Below are 22,486 nucleotides of genomic sequence, written 5' to 3'. Positions count from 1 at the left end.
AAGGACAATTTGAAGGAAGACTTCCCAGTTTACATGACTGCCCCTCTCTCCTAGAGGGGCTCAGTCCAACTGGCTCAAGTGTATTCCATCCCATTGGTATTAATAACTGTCCCAGGATTACATGTATTAGTCATTTTGGGCCAAAGAGACTCTGGGAGGAGAGAGACACATTCTCTAGGACGGTTATGCATGGAATTATTAGCCGTTTTACCACTTCATAGGAAGAGATTGTCTAAAAATGAAGCCAACACAGAGCAGAGCAGCACTAAGTAGGAGAGATTGCAGTTAATTCTTGCAGTGGTCATTTGAGTATCTGAAGTCATCTTTCTGAGTTCCACTCCTGGAACTTTGTGTTATATAAACCAACATATCCCTTTTTGGTTTAAGTCAAATGGAGTTCAATTTCTGTGATGCACAGTAGCAAACAAGATAACTCAATGGGCTTTGGAAACAAGTTAAGGGCCCATGTCTGTATAGAGGAATGGGTGCTTAGTGAATTCTCAGAATATTTTATTGCAAAACTTGGGTCTTGGAGCTCCATCTGGTAGAATATTGACTACGGGGGTGGAAGCTAGAAACATTTTATGAAAATCTAGGGAGGAATGATTATGAGGGAGGCACAGCTACAGCGATTTAATACATTTCCCTTGCTTTCCATCACTTTGGGGTTAAAGACAGCAGAAGAAAAAACCCCAAATTGATGCATCTGGGAGAGGCAAGAAGTTGGCAGAGGTGAGGCATGTCTAATTCTTGAAGTTATGGTAATGGGTATGGGTACTTGGTACAGCAGTTAAGAAGCCATTTGGGATGCCCACATCCCATATCTGATTGCCTGGATTTTAATGCTGGCTCTGCTCCTGATTCCAGCTTCTTGCTAAGGTGCACACTGGGAGGCTGCAGCTGATGGCTCAAATAACTGAGTCCCTGCCACCTATATAGGAACCCCAATTGAACTTGAGCCAGCCCCAGGTGTTGCCAGCATTTAAGGCATAAACCAGCAGATGGAAGATCCCTGGATTGTCTGTCTCTCTTTTCCTAAGTAACTAAATAGCAATCTACAGTAATGAATCTCTGTTGTTTTTTTGTACTCTCTTATCCCCCTTTTGGAAGTAGCACTACCCTTTCCAAGTCCAACTGATCAAGAGAATTTTTCTCTTGATCCACATCATTTAGGTGCTGCTAAGTAGTGCTAAGAGTACCAACTAGTGTGTTCCATCATTTGGCCATGTTGATCTGACCCAAGCAGGCCTGATGGCCTGATCAGAAGGAATACAGGGACTTCACCCACTGGGAAAGGCATTCTGGTTTTCCACTGGACTTTGAAACTTCCAGATAGGGCTGCATGGAGAAGAGCTGCCTGCAAAAAGGATGGTAGAGCAAGAAAATCAGAGGTAGGAAGATCAGATGCCTTATTTGAGACCTTGAAGCCAGGTGTGCATGAAGCCACAATTACCTTTTAGACTTTATAACAATATGAGCCAATAAATTATTTTACTGGAGTAGTATTCCTCTGATCACCATGTACTCTTTGGGCAGGCTAGTGGCTGAAAAAATTATACCTTGAAAAAGATACCAAATGAAGGAAATCTTTTATTGCATCTGCAAGGAGTGGAAAAAAGGTGCCAATAATGTGTATATATATATATATATATATATTCTTCAGGCTGTGTAATTCAGGGTTTTAAAATTCTATAACAATGTTTGTATGTACTCTAATATACTGCAAGTGTATGATTCATCCATCTTTCGTGGACTGGCTCACTACCAATTAACAACTTTTCAGATAGAACCCAATCCATCTGTTAGGACTTACCTCCCTTAAAAGAAGAAATCATAGACAACTCTATGTCATATTTAGTGCCATATAATTCTTCCTAATGCTATTCTACCAAAAACCCATGATCAGGACCTAAAATTCAAAACCAATTATATCCTGTAGCCAAGATCACCACTTTACATCCCAGACGTTAGGTTGTCCATATTTTAAAAAGTGGGAGTCATGCAATATAACATCCTTTTAGTTTTACCATAGAAAAGGTACATTGAATGTATGTATTACTAATACTTGTATTTTCATTGACAATAAATACACACTACTTCCTAAACTGGAGAATAAGATATTTTAAATAGCAATAGTTTCCATAACCAGAATTCCATATTTTCATTGGAGATGAAATCCTAGGCTAATTTGTCTTTTCAGGACCAATGAATCTTAATGACAATTATTTCTTCCTGCAGCATCATACACAAATAGAAGGTTTTTTATTGCTATATAATATCTGTAAAATTTACCAAACTATGGTCCTTGGAACCACTAACAAGTGTTCTACACATGGGGATATGCAAGTGGGCGCATGCGTGTATGCAGATACACACACATGCACACACACACACACTCCCATGGCCAAATAAGATTGAGAAACATGATATACTATTCCCAGTCCTGAAAACTCTCAAGGCACATTAGCATATTTTAGAATGTGAGAAGTCTTACAGTAGAGATGCCTGTTCAAATTTGTTTAGCCCAGCATTTCCCCAAGTTAACTTTCTCAAAATTAACTACAGCATTTCGCCTCCCAGCCCCACCTCCAAACTCCCATTCTCCAAGGTTTTTTGAACAGCTTGTGAAACTAGTTCCATAAAGCAAAGTTTGGGAAACACTAGTTTAGTGGTTTCTATCTACACAGATTTTGCTGCCTGAATAATATGTAAGGAATTTTGAGTGACAATTGCACCCATTTGGATATATCTTCAACTGATTCCATAATTAGAAATTTAAAATGCAAATTTTTCAAAGCAAACTGTCTTTACCATTGCGATGTGCTGCTAAGATTTATTTGATTTTGTGTATAGTCGCATTGCTTTCCAGTATATCTGGTATAGGTAATAGGCTCAAAAGAACACAAATACGATTACCCATGTCTACATGTTATGTGTGTACAGGAATTAACAGTTTTAATATGTCAAATGTACTGTTTAATTTCTCTGAATGGGGGTGCCTTACATGCCTCTTAGGAGAAATGAGATAATGGTAGCATCTTCATTTATACTTTGTGCAAGATGTAGATTGTGAATTCATGAAGCCACTGCTTTTGAGCCTCAGTATGGCTCAAAAGTTAATAAATCATCATCACTTCTCTCTAAATAAAATGAAATTCTAACTTTACAGCACTCCCCTTAAATGACCTTTCCTCATGCTACTTGGCTGGGTGTTAAATCTTGGCACACACACGCGCGCGCACACACACGCACACACACATAAACAGAATAATTCTAAAGGTGCATTTATATGGTCTAGATTTTGAAGATTAACTCCTCAGATGGTGTTCCAAAGAAATGATCACATCTAAGCACAATTTGAAAATAAAACTCTGAAAAAATATTTCAATATTGATAGGAAAGTGAACAGACAGGATATAGTCAAGACACCACACTTAGCTATAACATCAGTGCATATCACAAAGGATTTCCAAGTTTAATTCTCTAGGGAATATGATAATGATTTCAGCCTCAGCAAGGCATATTTTCTGGAAATAATGTAGTATAATTATTCTCATGGCAGCAGCACATATGCAGAGTATATGGATATAACACAATGTAGATTTTAGGTCATTTGCACTGAAGATGCTTTTTAAATGTGATAAATTGGGTTTAATATTGATTCTGTAAAAGATTCTAACCCCAGGACCTCTTCACCAGACTAGCCCATGGCTCTTGTTGCCTTTGCCAAATCACACAAATATTAGACTAATGCTAGTTACAATGCAGCGTTTCCCCAAATGTGGCATCTATGTCACTGCTGATTCATAGGATGGCTTGGGAGGATCCCAAAAACATTTTCTTTTTAAAGTAATATTTATTTAATTTGAAAGATAGGCAGAGGTCCCCCATCTACTGGTTCATTCCTCAAATAGCCCAGGTTGGATCAAGCTGAAACCAGGAGCCAGGAATGTAATCTAAGCCTTCCATTTGAGTGGCAGGGACCTGGATACTTTAGCCATCACCTGCTGTCTCATAGAGTGTGTAATAGCAGGAAGCTGGGGCAAAGAGCAAAGCCAAGACTCAAACCTGGGTATCCTGATATGGGATGTGGGCATCCCAAATGATGTCTTAACCATGTTACCAAATTCCTACTCCTGAAAAGTATTTTCAGTTTTAACAATAAACGTGATTATGATCATACTATAAAAATGACTACCATTTACTGAGCATTTACTATGGGCTAGTATATTCACTTGAATGGTCTTCACAAGACCAGTCTGTGGTAGCTACTATTATTATTTCCAATAAACAGAATGGAAATCAAGGCACAGGGAGGCCAAATTAACTGGCTCAAAATCACATAGCTGGAAATGGGCAGAGTTTCAAAGAAAGTTTAGCCAGGAACCCATGCTTTATCATTTCATGGACTTAATTTTTTAGAAGACTATGTAAAAAATTTAAGAAATATGTCTTATATATGACAGTTTTCGAAATTGTAGGTGAATGTCAGATGTTCAAGTTACATTGCCTTAATAAATAATTACATGGAGTGTGCACATATGGGTATGGTGGAAGCTGGATGTTCATGATCTTCATGGCTATGAAATGACTGCTAATAGACAGGTTCCAGGGCAGAAACTTGGGTTAAAGTAATACTACTGAACTCTTCTGAAATGAGAAGATCCAACTTTCAACTCACTGGCTTTTTATTTGCCCCCCAAAATTCTCTTGTTCAGAGAGGAAATCTTCCTACTTTCACATATTTTTGAAACTTCATGCAGTCATATTTCTATGGGAAATATAAATAATTCAAATAACTCTGAAAAAAAAGGCCTCAATTATTGTGTATTATAATTTCAAGAAAAATTAGACTTAAGAAAAAGCTGACAGATTAGAAGCATTACAGGAAGTTTCTTGCTCATTTTCTGTCAGGGACCATGCAGTAGGTGGCCTTACCTCTTGGTAATAGAAAAACCTGGCGTGTCAGATAAAATGTACTATAAGCCATGCGCCTGTAACCGCCCTGCCCCCCTCCCTAATCTTGTAGAAGCCATGCGCCTGTAACCGCCCTACCCCCCTTCCCTAATCTTGTAGCTTCCCGTAACAGGGCCCCTTCCCGTAATAGGGCCCCGCGGGTTTTTCTTGATTGCGTCAGCACTGCAGTAGCGAAGACAAGCCCTTCCTCTTTCCCATGCCTCAATGATATATAGTGAGCAGTTCAAAAAATAAAGTTGCAGCTTGATCAGCACTTGTCTTGCTGCCATCCTTGTGTCTCCTGCCCCTCTCATTTCTCCTTCTAGGTACTCGACCCCAGTTGCTGTCCCGCGGGTCGGGACATCTGGCGCCCAACGTGGGGCTCGAGTGTGGCCCTTGGGGCTCGAAGTGCCTGTAAGATTGGAGAAACGCCGCCTTCCAGGAGGAAAACTTGGATCCAAGTGATTGTGCGACCAGCTCGGAACTGCCCACCCGAGATCATCAGCATCGGTCGACGCTGAGGAGCGAAGACGGCGCAAGGTAAGTGACAGCCATGGGGCAGGCATTATCGTCACGGGAAATGTTCATTAAAAGCCTCAAAGATACTCTCAAGACACGAGGAGTTCGGGTTAAAAAGAAAGATTTAAAAGTGTTTTTTGATCATATAGAAAGACTGTGTCCCTGGTTTCCCAAGGAAGGCACAATCGACGAGGTTAAGTGGAATAGAGTTGGAAGTTGTCTAAAAGATTTCCATGAGACTTTTGGCCCTGCCAAGGTGCCTATTACCATCTTTTCATATTGGAATCTAATTAATGATATTATAAAAACCCGGCATACAGATAAAGCTGTCGACGCCCTGGTGAGGGAAGGCGAGGAGACGCTACGGCGATGCTCCCAACCCCCCTCTAGATGCCCTTCTGTCATTCTAGATATGCCCCCTGTTTCTGATAATGGCACCCCAGATGACCCCCCAGATGTGATCAAGGAGCCCACCCCTTCCCTCTCCAACAAGACGGGCCAATTATATCCTGTTATTCGAGACCGGTCAGCCTTTGAAGAGAGAGAGGAGACTGCCCATAGTGCCCCAGATCCCCCTAAACCCCCGCCATATAATCCTCACCTACCCCTTACCGTTTGCGCCCCCTCCTTCCACGATCTTAGCCCACCTATACCTGACTTGTCGGCTCTGCGGCAGTCACTTCAAGCCAGGCGGGAGCACATCCAGCTCCTTAAAGAACTAAGAACCCTCGATGATGAGCTCCGCCATCTCGCCTTGGAACGACCCCTTCCACGATCTAAGCAAAATAACACCAAGCCCAAAACCCAACCCCTTCTGGCTTTCCCTGTAACCAGGAGACAAGCCCAAGGCCAGTCCGACCCTACCACTGATGGGGAAGATGAGGATGAGGATAATTCACCCCACCAACATGAGGAAGACAGTGAGGATCCGGGGTCAGAGGGAGAGGATCAGGCCCCCCATCAGGGACCGGGAGATGGACAACCGTCATCTTACAAAAGGCTTAGTCTCAAATTATTGAAAAACTTAAAACAGCTTGCACCCAATACGGCCCCACCGCCCCGTACACTCAGGCCTTATTAGAAAACCAAAAAACCCGCTGGTTCACGCCTAATGATTGGGATTTTCTTGCCCGAGCCACTCTCAGCGGGGGTGATTACGTCCTGTGGAGGGCTGATTATGTTCAAATTTGTAAAGAGTTAGCTCAACAAAACCTTACTAAAGTCTCATCAAAACATTGGACCCTCAAAAAACTTTTGGGAGATCCCCCGTATAACTCCAATAATTTACAAGCCCAATTCCCTACTGGGTTACTAACACAAATTAGCACTGTCGGCATGGGGGCATGGAGAAAACTCCCTCAGAGAGGAGCGGTCACCGCCTCTTTAGCTAAAGTTCAACAAGGGCCCGACGAGCCTTATAGTGATTTCGTTTCGCGCCTTAATATGGCAGCTGAGAGACTCGTCGGCCCGGGAGAGAGTGGAAGCGCGTTCGTTACACACCTTGCCTTTGAAAACGCCAATCCAGTTTGTAAGGACGTTCTTCGGCCTCATAAACATAAAAATGACCTTTCAGAATTCGTGAGGCTCTGCGCTGGCGTGGGATCAGCCCACGCTATGGGTCTGGCTATCGGAGCTGCATTTAAATCGGCTCACAACCCCTCCGCAAAAACCTCCACTTGCTATGCTTGTAAACAGCCTGGACATTTTGCCCGTGATTGTCCCACTGCCTCATCAACCAGGCCTATGGCACAAAATATAACCCCATCCCCTCCAGGTAGGCCACTTCCTTCCACCCTGTGCCCTCGATGCCATAGGGGTTATCACTGGGCAAATGAATGTAGGTCAAAGACTAATTCTTCAGGCCAGCCCCTCCCTCCTAGGCTGCCGGGAAACTCCCAGAGGGGCCAGCCCCTGGCCCCAAATTATCCAAGGACAAACCCTGGGGCGATACGGTTTGTCCCTCCTCAGGCCCAAGCCCAACAACAAGTTCCTCAAATGCCTCAACAATTACTTCCCTCCAACGAGCAACCCCAGATAGCGCAGGACTGGACCTCTGTGCCGCCTCCGATACAATATTAGATTCCACCCAGGGCCCACAAATTATCCCTACAGGGGTGTGGGGCCCTCTGCCTTCGGGTACCTGTGCTCTTATTCTTGGTAGAGCATCAGCCACCCTTAAGGGCATTCAAGTTTTTCCTGGCATTATTGACGGTGATTTTACCGGACAAATAAAGATTCTAGCAGCCGCTATTAACGGAGTGGCTGCCGTTCCACAGGGCACCCGCCTAGCACAACTAATTCTTATGCCTTTAATTACTAAAAATACATCCTCAATTTCCTCCAGGCCCCGAGGCATTACCCCTTTGGGCTTCTCGGATGCCTATTGGGTCCAGCCAATCACAAAAAATAGACCTACACTAACCCTTACTATTGAAGGAAAGGATTTTAAGGGCATTCTAGATACGGGGGCGGATGCCACGGTCATATCTCAAGATCATTGGCCCACCCACTGGCCGCTGACCGCATCTTTTACTGACTTACAAGGTATAGGCCAATCTAATAACCCCCAAGTCAGCTCAAAGGTATTACACTGGAAGGATAGTGAAGGCAATCAGGGCACTGTAACTCCTTTTGTATTACCAGGCCTTCCTGTTAATCTGTGGGGACGTGACATTCTCTCCCAAATGGAAGTTATCCTGTGCAGCCCTAGTAACGTGGTCACACAACAAATGCTGCGCATGGATTATGTGCCTGGCACGGGACTTGGAAAAACAAGACAGGGCATAACTCAACCCATTACAACTCCCTCTAAAACAGATAAACACGGGCTCGGATATTCGGATTTTTAGCAACGGCCACTGGCCTTCCTGTACCCCATGCAGATAAAATCACATGGAATACTCAAACTCCTGTTTGGGTGGACCAGTGGCCGCTTACTCAAGAAAAACTAAATGCCGCTACAGCGCTTGTACAGATGCAGCTACGAGGCTTGCCTTCCCCATAATTATGGGATCAGTACAAGAAGCTCAAAAATTACATAAGTTACATCACCTAAATGCTCAATCCCTCCGTTTACTTTGTAAGATTTCACGAGATCAGGCTCGTGAAATAGTAAAACAATGTCCCACATGCATCACAAGCCTCCCTGTACCGCATTTAGGAGTCAATCCGCGTGGTCTTCTCCCTAATCAGTTGTGGCAAATGGATGTCACGCATTTCCCAGAATTTGGCAAATTAAAGTATCTCCATGTGTCTATAGACACGTATAGTGGTTTTATCTTTGCTTCCCCCCATTCAGGAGAAGCTGCTAGGGATGTCATCTCACACTTTGTCACTGCCCTTTCTGTCCTGGGAAAACCTGCTAAAATTAAAACAGACAATGGTCCTGCTTATGTCAGCACTAAGTTTAAACAATTCTGTGAAGCGCTCCATGTTAGCCATGCTACAGGCATTCCCTATAACCCACAGGGACAAGGAATAGTTGAGAGAGCCCACCAAACATTAAAAACTTGGCTCACTCGGCTTAAAGCCACTTCCTTCTCTTTTACCTCTCCCCGCGATCGCTTAAATCATGCGCTTTTTGTGACAAATTTTTTAACTTTGGATAATAATGGTCATTCCGCTGCTGACCGTCACTGGCACCCTTCCCCTAATACGGCTCCACCTATGGTGATGTGGCGAGACCCCCTCACCAACAGCTGGCATGGCCCAGATCCAGTACTTATCTGGGGCCGCGGCTCAGCCTGCATCCTGGATCAAAAGCAATCGGCACCCAGATGGCTGCCTGAAAGATTAGTTAAACAAGTTAATTCGTCAAACTCTTCTAATATTAACCCTACACCAGAGCCTACATCTGGCCCTGAGGATATTTTCCCCTTGTGTTTACAGGAATGAAAAGACCCGGCTGGACTCTACTGGGACTCATTACAGGACTCCTTGTTATTGTCGGTATTGTTGCCATTGTTGCTATTTGTGTATCTTATCTTTTCTCTATTCGCTCTTCCCCTACCACATTTCCTGAGGGCTCACTGATTAACCCCTCTGAAGGGCCCTAACAAAATGTCCCTCTTCCTTGCTCTCCTGATAATGGCAATCTACACCATCCATTGGGCTCCACCAGTCTTTGCAGGGTTTGACAACCCTCAGGCCATTCAAAAACTCCTTCAACAGCATAACCCTTGTACCTGCTCGGGGGGCATAACAGTATTACTCCCACAAACATCAACCTCCTATGGATCCCGAGTCCTCAATCGTAAGCCTCATTTTACACATGACTGTGGAGATAAAACTGCATATCGGGCTGCCACAGATTCCAAATGGCAGTGTACTCTCAAACCTAAACTAGACTCTTCCCGCCCTGAGGATCAATGCCCATCAGAATGCAATAGTACTATCCACTACTCTGTGCACTCCTCCTGTTATACTCAGTATCAAACCTGTAATGAGGGGAGTAAACACTTATTGTTTGCCACTATAACAGGAGATCATGGGGGAATATTTGGAGGAGACTTATCGTCTTCACGCCTCAGCTCTCCTCCCTGCCCCCCTAAGGGACAAGTGGCCTGCTGGTACCCTGCAGCCCCTGTGGGAGTGTCTGATGGTGGTGGCCCTCAGGACACACTTACCAGGTTAAAAACACAAAAGATGCTCGAAACCGCATTCGAAAGCCTTTATCCTTCTCTCCAATACCACCCTCTGGCTAACATCCGATCTCGAGGAATGGAAGGCTTAGATGCCAACACCGCCGATATCCTCACCGAGTCCCATAAATTACTTAATATCTCTAACCCCTCCCTTGCAAACAGCTGTTGGCTCTGTCTGCGCCAGGGACCCCCCCTTCCTCTTGCCGTATTTTTACCGCTTAATAGTACCTCTATGTTTAATGATTCCTCTAACGCTCAGCCTACACATCCCTTTCCTGTTCTTCCTTACCCAGCTGAAAACATCACTTGCCTTTATAAACCTCCCCTTAATAATTCCTTTGATATTGATGTAGGCCTCGCTCCCTTTTGTACAGATAATGAAACAATAGATTTCCCTCTTTACGCCCCCAATTCCACCGTATTTGTATGCAAGGATAATTTAGCCTATACTGTCCTACCAGCAAATTGGAGCGGTAGTTGCGCACATGCTACGCTTTTCCCCAATATTGAAATCATTTCGGGAGATACCCCTGTTCCCATCCCCTCCTTTGATTATATTGCGGGGCGACCGAAACGAGCTGTTCAATTTATTCCTTTAATAGCTACATTGGGAATCTCCTCAGCGATGGTTACAGGTTCAACAGGACTAGGAATTGCGGTCCACAAATATAGACAATTGTCCCAACAGCTTATTAATGATGTACAAACCCTATCCACCACCATTCAGGACCTTCAGGATCAAATTGACTCCCTAGCGGAAGTCGTTCTCCAAAACCGTAGAGGCTTAGACTTGCTTACTGCCGAACAGGGAGGTATTTGTTTGGCTTTACAGGAAACATGCTGCTTCTACGCCAACAAGTCCGGCATTGTTCGTGATAAAATCAAAACACTTCAAGAAGACCTGGAACGTCGTCGACGTGCCCTGGCTGAAAACCCCTTCTGGACTGGATGGAATGAACTGCTTCCCTATTTGTTGCCACTTCTAGGCCCCTTTGCTGGAATACTTATTATACTATCTGTAGGTCCTTGTCTCTTCAATAGACTCGTGGCCTTCATCAAACAACAAGTAGACAATTTGGCAGCCAGGCCAATTCAAATACATTACCAGAGTCTAGCCATGCAAGATCCCATGGAAACTTATCATCCCCTCTCCGGCCAATAAAGTATAGCCAATAAGGTCACGGTCCTTTCAACAGCTAACCTTCCCCCGTTCATTGCTGTCCAGTCGGGAGCCCAGGAAGGGCCCCAGGCCTATCAATAAAATGAGCAGTAAGCCAATGACGGGCACCTTCCCGTACCCACACCCGCCTAAGACAGGAGTCCTTGGGGACTGGCAAGGATATCCAGCGACGGGTAAGAGGTGTTAGGGTTTCGGGTCGATTCCTAAGACAGGCACTGCTCGTTCGTCAAACTTGGCCTAAACCACAGCTATCCTTCTTAAATTGATAAAGAAGGGGGATATGTCAGGGACCATGCAGTAGGTGGCCTTACCTCTTGGTAATAGAAAAACCTGGCGTGTCAGATAAAATGTACTATAAGCCATGCGCCTGTAACCGCCCTGCCCCCCTCCCTAATCTTGTAGAAGCCATGCGCCTGTAACCGCCCTACCCCCCTTCCCTAATCTTGTAGCTTCCCGTAACAGGGCCCCTTCCCGTAATAGGGCCCCGCGGGTTTTTCTTGATTGCGTCAGCACTGCAGTAGCGAAGACAAGCCCTTCCTCTTTCCCATGCCTCAATGATATATAGTGAGCAGTTCAAAAAATAAAGTTGCAGCTTGATCAGCACTTGTCTTGCTGCCATCCTTGTGTCTCCTGCCCCTCTCATTTCTCCTTCTAGGTACTCGACCCCAGTTGCTGTCCCGCGGGTCGGGACAATTTTCTCCAGAGGTTAAACCAGAATATTTTTTTAAAAGGGCAGAAGTTTAAGGTCTGGCTAGGGAATAAAGACATGTTTTGTCTGACACTTCCCAATTCACATCCAACATTTATCAAATGATTCTTAAGTACTGTATAAAAAAAAAAAGAGTCAAGAGCTGGCAGCCTGGGTATATTAAGCTTTCATTGTTGTAAATTTGTATTTTAAAAACCCAATATCTTTTCTGTAAATATGCAAGGGTTTCTCTGACAATTTCTCTTTTTGTAAAGCCACCTCTCACTAAAACCCTTTAAATAAAACTCCTATATGTAAAATGAATTCTTGGCATTTGGGAGTTTAAAATCTCCCCAAATTCAGAGGGGGAAAAAAAAGCTGCATAATTATGTTCATCTGAGTGCAAGTCATAAAGTAATCAAAAGTGTTTAAAACTGAAAAGCAGCATCTTAGAGTGGCATTTAAGACAAAAAAAAGTACTCAGTGGCATTTTAAAAATTTTCATGCAATTTCTTATTCATTAAATTAGAAGAAAATGTACACTACTATTTTTTGAGAAGGCAAACAACATTCAAAACTGTAATTAACACAACTGGCCAGCACTATGTGAAAAACCAAATGCTTTAATGAGGCTATCAAGAACAACAGTTCAGTTGTTTCATTGGATACATGAATATTGATCCATAAAATACAGTGCTATGGACCATACAGAAATTATTGCTGCATCCAACAGCAGGTGGCTATTATTAACATTACAGTACCAAGCGTCCGCAAGAGACAGTCATTTGTCATGTTTTTAAAATCAAGAAATAGGGTTTATTTTATACTCTTATCAATATCAACTTCTCCCCAGTGCATTTTTCAAAAATATTAATAAGTGCATTCCTTTGTGCTTTATATCTTTTAACTTTCTATGTTTTTTTTTTAATTTGTTCTTATTGCTTTATTGTTTAAAAACAACCAGAAAGAACTCTGTCATCCAAGGCATGACCAGGTTAGGTTGGTTGTATGTTTTTTGGCAAAGTCAGAAGGTTTGGTATTTCCATTGCCTTACATGGAGGCAGTTGAACAATTTGGCATTTTGGACACGCCATATGGAGGTCCAACCCCGAGTGAGAATTCTGCACCCAGAGGCGTGGGGGAGGTGGTGCAGATCATTTTCTTGTTACAGACAAGAAGTCCAAACCACTGCCTCTTGGCTTAACTAGTCCCTAAAACGAATCCACATTCTATTTGGCAATAAAGAAATAAATAAAACCACCCCCAGTGTTGCAGCATCCTCCTGGACTTGCTCACCTGTCACTCCCCAAAAATTGTCTCTTAAGAAGGGGTTGGGAAAAACAGGTGATGTCAAGCTCCAGAGTTGCAAGAGTCAGGGCAGTGGTACAAGATGCCATACTTGCTCTCAGCAAAGCTTTTCATATGGTTGCCTACCCATGGCCACATCACCTCGGCCACGGGTTACTCAATCTTGCTCTATTTCTAAAAACCCTCAAAATCAGCTAAGGAAAATTAGCATCAAGATCTTCGGCTTTTGCACCCAGTCCCTCCCCTTATATAAATATGAAGAGAAAAATAGACAATGCTATGATTGTATCAATGAATACTATGGTACAATTAGCTGTTCATGCAGATTTGCATTGCTATTCTAGGAAAAGAGCTATATAAGTAAGGGAGTTGAAAGCACGGGAGCTAACTTTCTCTACCCCCTGTAATAAAGCTATAAAACTGATAGCATCATCAATGTTTCCAAGGATTCTCATTGCCCAACGTGCATGGGATCTATACAATTGATTATTTTCACCTAAGCCATCATTCAAACATCTGACAATCACTTCTCTCTGACCCCTCCATCACCCACCACCAATTCACATTTGACATTTAAACACTTAAAAAAAAAAACCCTCCTGAATAGGGTTTCCTGATGAAAGAAGTTGGCACTCAGTCCCTAAATATATTTAATATTAAAAATATCTGAATGAAAATTGGAAGCTCTTATATTGTCTACATAGGCACCACGCTATATGTTCCTCTGAACTACTAATACCACCTTGAAACTTTCTCCTACATTACAGTTCAGTCAGTGCTAGTCCCCAGAAGACTACTGCTCTATTTAAGGCACTTCATTCTGAATGGATATGCTTTGTACCAGTCACTATTCACTGTAGGCTGCTTCTGAGTAATCCCATTCAACAGCCTGGCTCCTAACACTCTATGACATCTGTACAAAATATCTAGGCTTGATACATGTAACACTACTGTTATTGCATAGGGCTACACAAGTAGATAATGCACTGAAACTACCTTTACAACATTGCTGCTTGTTAAAACATTGTTATCAAGTAACAGTAATTTGCCAATACAGTATTTTTCTCTTTAAAAAAAATTCAGCAAGTTTGCTGAAATAAAACCCCAATTTAAATGACCATCATGGGCACAGAATGCTATGGTTATGTTTCCAAGAATGTTGCTATTTTTATATTCTAAAAATAAATATGTAAGTTAATTCTTTCTAGAAAGCTTGGTTTTAATCTACTAGTACTATACCTTAAATGTGTATTGAAAAACAGTTTTGAATGAGACTGTAATATACAAAATATCTGCAAAGCTCTCTTTAAGCACAAGACCTTGCATAAAAGTTTTCTTTCCTGGGTGTACAAAGAATGCGGAAAATCACCAGTGAGTTGTAAAAATATTGAAAACCTGCCATTTTAAGATGCATATTCTTAAAAATTAATACAAACATATTGAAAAGAACAATGATAATAAAGAATCTGTACAAATCAAATGAATAAAACATAATTTAAAAACAAAAATAGTAAAGCCAATTAGAAATATGCCCAGTTCAGCTGTCTTATCAAAACCAAAAATGGAAACAAAAAGCAAAACAAACTTTCAGTGCTCCTCAATATTGTACTTTGAAAGGACATTCATTTCCATTCCAAAATAAAATCCACCTTATGAAAAACTGAATGACATTCATCAATTCAGTAATGAAGAAAACTGTAACAGCACAGAATAAAACAGTAAGACTTGACTGTTTCAGAGCCTGGGTCTAACACCCTTCACCTTATGTTGGTATCAGTCATTTAGTCATGATTTCTGACAAAACAATCCTCATGAAAATGGTTGCTCTTTTTTTTCTTCTTCTTTCTTGGTCTTTTACAGGATATAGTAGTTCTTTAAATAGTTTGCAATATAAAGACTAAATGATGCTAGAAGGGTACTGGATCTTTAAGGCAGTACCAATGAATCAATACATTTATAAAATGGAAAAGAGTATGGATCCCTGTCTCCTTTTCTCTCTCTTTCTCTCTCTCTCCTAACTTTCTTTCTTTCTCTCTTTTAGTTGCTTTACACTTTCAATTAAACTTTACATTTAATTTCCAAGGAAGTCACAGGCATAAAAATCTCAGATCAAGTTTCCCCTGAATAAAAATGGACAGACATTTCTCTGATGCAAATTCCTCTTGCTCAGAAAGCTCAAGTCTATGGCAAATTCAGTTCACAGATATGGCACACTTATTGTACAATACTTTGGAGGCATTTGTAGTTGCAAAATAGAATATACAAGTCTGTTTCATAAAATTCTAAAAAATAAAATATATCCTGGGCTATCCATAAAGCATGAAAAAAATTTCATATTAAAGGAAAATTATCAAGAAAACCCCTTCAGGTAAATTATGAAATCTAATCAAAATAGGAAGCAGTCTGTGAGAACACAGGGCTGAGTCTGGCTAACAAGCATGCTCAGTTTCTTCCATGCTCATACTGCTCCGACGGCTGCTTGTTTTAGAAGCTCCAGGGGACACTGATGAGAGGAGCGGATCCGTGACTCCAGCAGGAGAAAGAGTATCGTCCATCAGGATGTCTTCCAGTTTGGATCCCATTTTTGTGGGAACACCATAGGCTTGGCTGCTCTCGGTCCCAGTTCCGAGGCCATTGTTGAAGGTGATGGTACCATCTGTGAGATCGAGAGTTGTGGAACAAGTTAGGTCTGCATGATGCTGCAGGAGTTCTTGGCTGCAGTTCTCAAGAACAGGTTCTTGCTTGATGATCCGATTTACCAAATCTGGAGAGCAGAGACCCGTGGACGGGATAAGGGAAAGTCCATGAGCTCGAGCCTGCATTTCAAGTTCCTGTAATAAAAGTCAAAGTCAGACACTGGAATCAGGCTGAACACAAAGAATTCTGAGGGCAGCAAGACAACTCTGGTTCATATATGCATTACACATCTGTCCAAACTTGCATGTTCTACAGTACCAAGAGTGAATGCTGACTGGACGGAATTTGGAAAACAGGCACCAAAAACAGTTAGAAAGAAGTAGTAAGTTCTAGTGGTCCATAGCACAGTGGGGCAGCTGAGTTCACAATAATGTATTATATGTTATATAAAAGAAGTATTAGATGTTGAGCAAATTTCTTTTAAAAATTTGAGAAATTATGGACTTTGGGAGGATACTGAAACGTCAGTGTATGTTCACACATACCATTCTGGTGAGGGAGGTTGAATGGGGGCCACTGGGCATGTGTGGGAGTAAGAAGTATATGGGAAATCTCTGTAGGTTCCAATGCATTTTGCTATAAACCTAAAACTGCTCTAAAAAGTCTATGAAAAAAACTTCAGCCACTTAGAAGAAAGACAATAAATTTTCAAAAGAAATGTTTTTAATTTCTTTAAATTAATAAACTCTGCAATTCATGAAGTATAGAGGTAACCACTAATAGTACTTGAAAGGATTTTTAGATGGTATATATTAAAAATAGAGTCTCACAGATATTAATGTTTAAAATGAGGATAAATTAGGAAATATAATAATAAAAATTGTAAACATGAATTGACAAAAGGTAAATAGCAATAATGTTCCATGGTGTCCAAATTGCACTTTTACCCAAAGGTGTGACAAATGAACTCATAGGCTACTGGGAAAAATTTTTAGATTTGAAGGAAAATGTATTTTAATAGCACCTTGAGAATTCAGGGTGATTCTCAGTTTCAGCAAGAGAGACTATGCTACATACTTTTTGATCACATAGTAACATTGCAAAGCTGGGTTTCTGGTGGTTGCTGCCATGAAAAAAAATAATGTACCCTGGGAACATCAATATGGAATGGGAAACATGAGTATGTTATCCAATCTGATTCTGCAGTTCTAGGAGTTACGCATAGCTCAAAAGTCGTACATGTCCTATCAGTAAGTAATAAGGTTGTTTGAAATAAAAATTTCAGGGAGGATATTTGACCTGGTAGTTAAAATGCCTGTATCCCACAGTTCCCAACTCTTGCAAACTGCTAAGGTACACCCCTGGTAAGCATATGGTGATAGCTCAAGTAACTGGGTTCCTGCCACCCATGTGAGAGACCTAGACTGCATCTCCTGCTCCTCTTATAGTCCTGGCTGCTGTGAGCATTTAGGGAGTGAATCAGTAGATAGAATCCCTCTCTCTGTCTCTCAACAAATATAAAATTTAAAAACATAAAAAATAAAAATATTAAAGACATGGAAAAATGGAATCAAAAGCTTAAATTTCTAAAAACTTATTTGAAAGGCAGAGAAACAGAGACAGATCTTCCATTTTATTTGCTTACTCAAAATGCACACAACAGCTAGTGTTGGGCCAGCCTGAGGCTAGGACCCTGTAATTTAATACGAGTCTCCCTTATGGGTTGGCAGGACCCAAGTATCTGAACCATCACCTGCTCCCGGGATGCACGTTAGTAAGAAGCTGGAAGCAGAAGCAGAGCCAGGACATGAACGCATGTACTCTGGTATGGAACACAGGCATCTCAAGTGGTATCTTAACTGCTATACCAAATGCCCTCCCCATAAGAAATAATTTTTTAAAAATTAAATTTAAATCAAAATCCCATTTTTTCCAATTTATATGTTTTATTTTTTCAAGTAGATACTTAGTTGCTAGGACCTGATACTTAATAAGTTATTTGGACCTAATGGAAGTAGGAGTTTATTTCTTTGGTGAAAAATTACTAAGACACTAAATGGTGTCATAAACTAAAATAGCACAGATAGTGATGAAAAAGTTGTGAAGGTTCTATGTAAGTAACTAAAGTTTTAGAAGTATCATTTGGGGGCTGGCAGTGTAGAGTAATGAGTAAAGCCGCCGCCTTCAGTGCTGGCATCCCATATGGGCGCCAGTTGGAGTCCTGGCTGCTCCACTTCCAATCCAGCTCTCTGCTATGGCCTGGGAAAGCAATAGAAGATGGCCCAATTCCTTGAGCCCCTGCAACTGCATAGGAGACCCAGAGGAAGTTCCTGGCTCCTGGCTTCGGACTGGCACAGCTCCAGCCATTGAGGCCAACTGGAGAGTGAAACAGCGGATGGAAGACCTCTCTCTCCTTCTCTGCCTCTCCTTCTCTCTCTGTGTAACTCTGACTTTCAAGTAAATAGATAAATCTTTTTTTAAAAAAATAGAAGTATCATTTAACTCAGCTCTCTATGGCAGAGAGAAATGAATTTTTATTTCAATAAATTTTTCTGTAAGATGAATAATTTCTTCCTGCTTATTCTTCACATATGTTGTTAGTATGGGCTGAATTGTGACTGCCCCACCCCAAATTCTTGTGTTGAAGTCCTAACCCCCAGTACTTTGGGATGTGACAGGGTCTTTAAAGAGGTAATGAGATTAAAGGGGCATAGAGTGGATCCTAATCCCATGAAACTGGTGTCTTTATAAAAAGAGGAGATTAGGACACAGACACACACAGAGGGAAGGCTATGTGCTGATGTAGGAAGAAGGCAGTTGTCAGCAAGCCAAGGAGGGAGGCCTTGACCTTTAGGGAAAATATTTTCCACATGACATGGACTCTAAACCTTTGGCCACAGGCCTAGACATACATGTGCCCCCAAAAAGTCATGCACAGCCTATATTAAAGTCTGCTGCATCCGTAAGATCTTTCTCTGTATTAGATACAAGTAGGAGACAGGTGCCTGAGATGTCCCACAGTGTCTGTATGCTTTAGACAACCTTCAGAGACACAAGTCTCTCCAGGCATAATTTTAAAGCCCTGGGCTGTTTAAGAAAAGTGGCAGTTCCATTACATATTAAGGTTTTATGCTCTTTCTTCTGTGAAAATTTGTGCATGCATCACTTAAGAGTGAAAATGAAAGGAAGCCCTTAGGCTCATAATGAAAACATGGACTGTGGCAGTTCTGATAGCACCATGCTAATCAGAACCACACCTCCACGCATGCAGTTTGTCTTTTTGGAAAAAAAAAATTAATTTGGACCAGGAGAGACAAACACTTTACTCAGATTCTTTGTTCTTCAATTAAAATGTTTATCATCTGATTAAAGTGTTACTTAGTTTTCTAAGAGAACTATGGCTTTATTTCATCACAGAGCTTTCCTAACTAATGATGTTTCTATGATAAGTTCTAAAGGAGACTGGATGAAAATCAAGACATCATCACCATGAGATTTCCAAGGCACATATTTCACAATATTCAAGTTTCACATGAACATACATGTTTGGAGCTATAAAATAAAACTAGATTCTCTCTCAAAATAGTTGTTGGATTTTAATACTTGTGTAAGGAAATAAAACAGCAATATAAGCTGCTTTTATAAATGAGTACATCAAGTACAAGAGATTAGATACCTATGGCTACTTATTAAAGAATTGGGATATAAACAACAGAGACCAAAGAGGGTGGGAGGAAGGAGAAAGGGAGATTTTCAGATTATGTAGAAACTTCACTTCACTACTCAAATTCTAAACAGCAACCCCAGAGAAGAGCTGCCTTCTGTCTCCCTACTCCACAGATGAGGGTCATTGTTGTAAATAAAATATGACATTCGCCAAATGTGATGTGTTGGGGAGCATTCAGAAGATTGGCGCTCATTATTATAAATAAAGTGCCCTACTCAATAAGTTCAAAGTCCAGATGAACACCATTAGGTGGAACACCATAGTATCTAACATGTCATACTTTATTGCCTTTCTATGAAAAATCTCCTTGAATATTTGCACTGGAAACCTGAAAAACAACCCTTGCTCTATGGCAAAATCTGGTTAAATTAGGTCCACCTTACCAAGAAGAACATATAGGGTTTTTTTGTTTGTTTTTTTGGAGAGGTCAAGTGACAGCAAGCTCCTTACTGCTGGTTCACCTCCAGATGCCCTCTTGCCAGGGTGGGGGCAGGGTCCAAAGCCAAGAGCTAGGAGCTCAATCCAAGTCTCATATGATTGTCAGGAATCCCATCACCTGAGCCACCACTCATGCTTCAGGGTCTGCATTAGCACAAGGCTGAAGTCGAGAGCTGGAACGGGAACTCTAACACAGGTTGTGCAATGTGGGGCACAGGTGTCTTACTGCCAGGCCAAATGCCCACTCCTGATACAGTCCCATTAGCTGTTAAGGGTAGGTTGTGTTCACAGTCCACAAATAAGTAAAATTACCCTTTCAAGCCCTTTTAATCAATAACAGAGAGTCAGTTTTTGAGGGAAGTTTCAGAGGAAGTTGTGTTCTCCCACTCAAAATGAGAGGCTGAGCACCTGTCACCTCCTGCTTATCCTGGCACATACACTCACTGGATAGAAGGACGGACAAATTACACCTAGCATTAAAATTAATATTTCTCCAAGTCTGTAAAGTCTAGGTTAAAGACACACACACACACACACACTATAATTCTACCATCTACAACTATTTCCAAGAAATATGTCCTTATCATAAAATATTCTGGGTATTCTCAAGTTCTCTATAAATGTGGTCTTTTGGCCATCAAGTGCTCCCCACATCCTGCAAATATTAAGTAATCTTTTAATTTAGCATACAGGGTTAACCCTCGTTCTTTGTGGTAGTTATGTTCTATAAAGTGGTTGTGAACACTGCATTAGTGAATACTGAAGGACTGCTCCTAGAGGAAATACAGGATTGGGTTCCTATGAGTCTCCAGTCACAATATTTACACCAACCAACCAACATGTAACTGTATTTTATGAATGTTTCTATTTAAAGTCACCTTATTTAATATGTAGTCATCCCTTATATCCATGGGAGATTAGTTCCAGGTACCCTGCCCCCTAGCCTGACACCCTAATCTGCAGATGTTCAAGTGCCTCATACAAAATGACATATTTGTATATAATCTATGCACAACTTCCTACATGGTTTATTTTTTAAATTTTTAAAATTATTTCTTTGAGAAATAAATAGGAAGAGCTCCTAATACTCATTCACTCTCCAAATGTTTTTGATGGTCATGCGGATGAAGCTAGGACACAGGAACTCAATCCAGATTTCCCACATGGATGGCAAGAATCCAATTACTTGAGCCATCAGTGCTGTCTGCATTAGCAAGAAGCTGTAGTCAGGAGACAGAATAGGGGATCAAACCCTCATAGTCTGATGCAGGCTGCCAGAGTCCCAGTGGGTGACCAAATAACTGCTTCCCACATATTTTAAGTCATCTGTAGATTACTTATAAAACTTAATACAATGTAAATGTTATAGGACTTATTTAGGGAGTACCAACAAGGAAAAATGCATATGTTTAGTAACAAGAAATACTGTTCAGGAAAATTTTGAACCTGAGGTTGGGTGAATCCCCTTATGTGCAGCAGAACTCACAGATATGCTGGGCTGACCTATGTTATTGATTCATTAACACTGAACTCTCAGCCAACAGCATTTTAATTCACGCCTAAAAAAAGACTAACACCTGTATTTTCTTCATAGTGCACATCACAGCCTTCTTATGCTTAGGAATACTAGACGGCACTTGAGTAATATACTTGGGGATCACTTTAAACAGTGAAGTCACCAACAAAGGCACAAAAATGTGGATAATATGACACTTGGCAGACGAAGAAATGAACACTGGTTTGCAGTTTAAGAGCTGAAACAAGAAGGCAAAGCATCGACTTCAGCTGGGCTTGTTCAACCTTACTTGGAAGCAAGCGCAATGGGCGACTCTGTTATGCCACCCTGCACATGTCCAGGACTCACCATGAAAGTGCCTGAGTACCGACTGGGGGTGGGGGTGGGGCTTACAACTGTCACAACTTGGCAAATTCACAGGTGTGGAATCCAAGAATAACAAGGATCATCTGCAGTAGGACCATGAAAGTCAACTCCCTTATGGCTCATTATATTCTTCCATCTTGAAGCCAGTAACGTGTGGTAAACGTCACGTAACACATGCCAGGTACCTGTATTCTGAGCAACAAATGTCGGTTAGCATGCTCCAGTTTCTTCTGTCGGTTTTCAAGTTCTTTTGCACGCTGCTGTTCTCGTTGCAACTTTCGGATATAATCCACGGATGCTTTTAGAATGGTTCCCTTGTTCCAGCGCATATCTCTGTGATAAAAGTGGAGGAAACAGACTTTTTTTTCAGGATCTGAGACTCAATGAGAATTCAATATTGAAAGCACTGAGTTTTTAAAAGATGCTACAACAAATGTACAGTAGTAACAGCCACCATTCACTGAGCATTGGCCACATGCTGGTCACTGTTGACCTATTTTGTATACAA

The 22,486-nt window shown here is 41.5% G+C and overlaps 1 protein-coding gene across 12 annotated transcripts in view; it reads right to left on the bottom strand.

Moving 5' to 3' along the window:
* Positions 1-12,589: 12,589 nt before the first annotated feature.
* MITF (melanocyte inducing transcription factor) overlaps positions 12,590-22,486 on the bottom strand; it is a 246,326-nt gene continuing 236,429 nt past the window's right edge. For all 12 annotated transcript variants that reach the window (XM_062201249.1, XM_062201251.1, XM_062201257.1 and 9 more), the window contains 2 exons: positions 22,164-22,311; positions 12,590-16,125 (listed from right to left, as the gene is read on the bottom strand). In XM_062201249.1, coding sequence (XP_062057233.1) covers positions 15,724-16,125; positions 22,164-22,311 — 550 coding nt within the window. In that variant the 3' untranslated portion in view covers positions 12,590-15,723. The remainder of the gene's footprint in view (positions 16,126-22,163; positions 22,312-22,486) is intronic.

The sequence above is a fragment of the Lepus europaeus genome, chromosome 9, assembly GCF_033115175.1.
Source record: "Lepus europaeus isolate LE1 chromosome 9, mLepTim1.pri, whole genome shotgun sequence".
NCBI classification, from domain to species: Eukaryota; Metazoa; Chordata; class Mammalia; order Lagomorpha; family Leporidae; genus Lepus; species Lepus europaeus.
The sequence above is the reverse complement of the archived record's forward strand: the minus strand, read 5'-3'. Positions and strand labels throughout refer to the sequence as shown.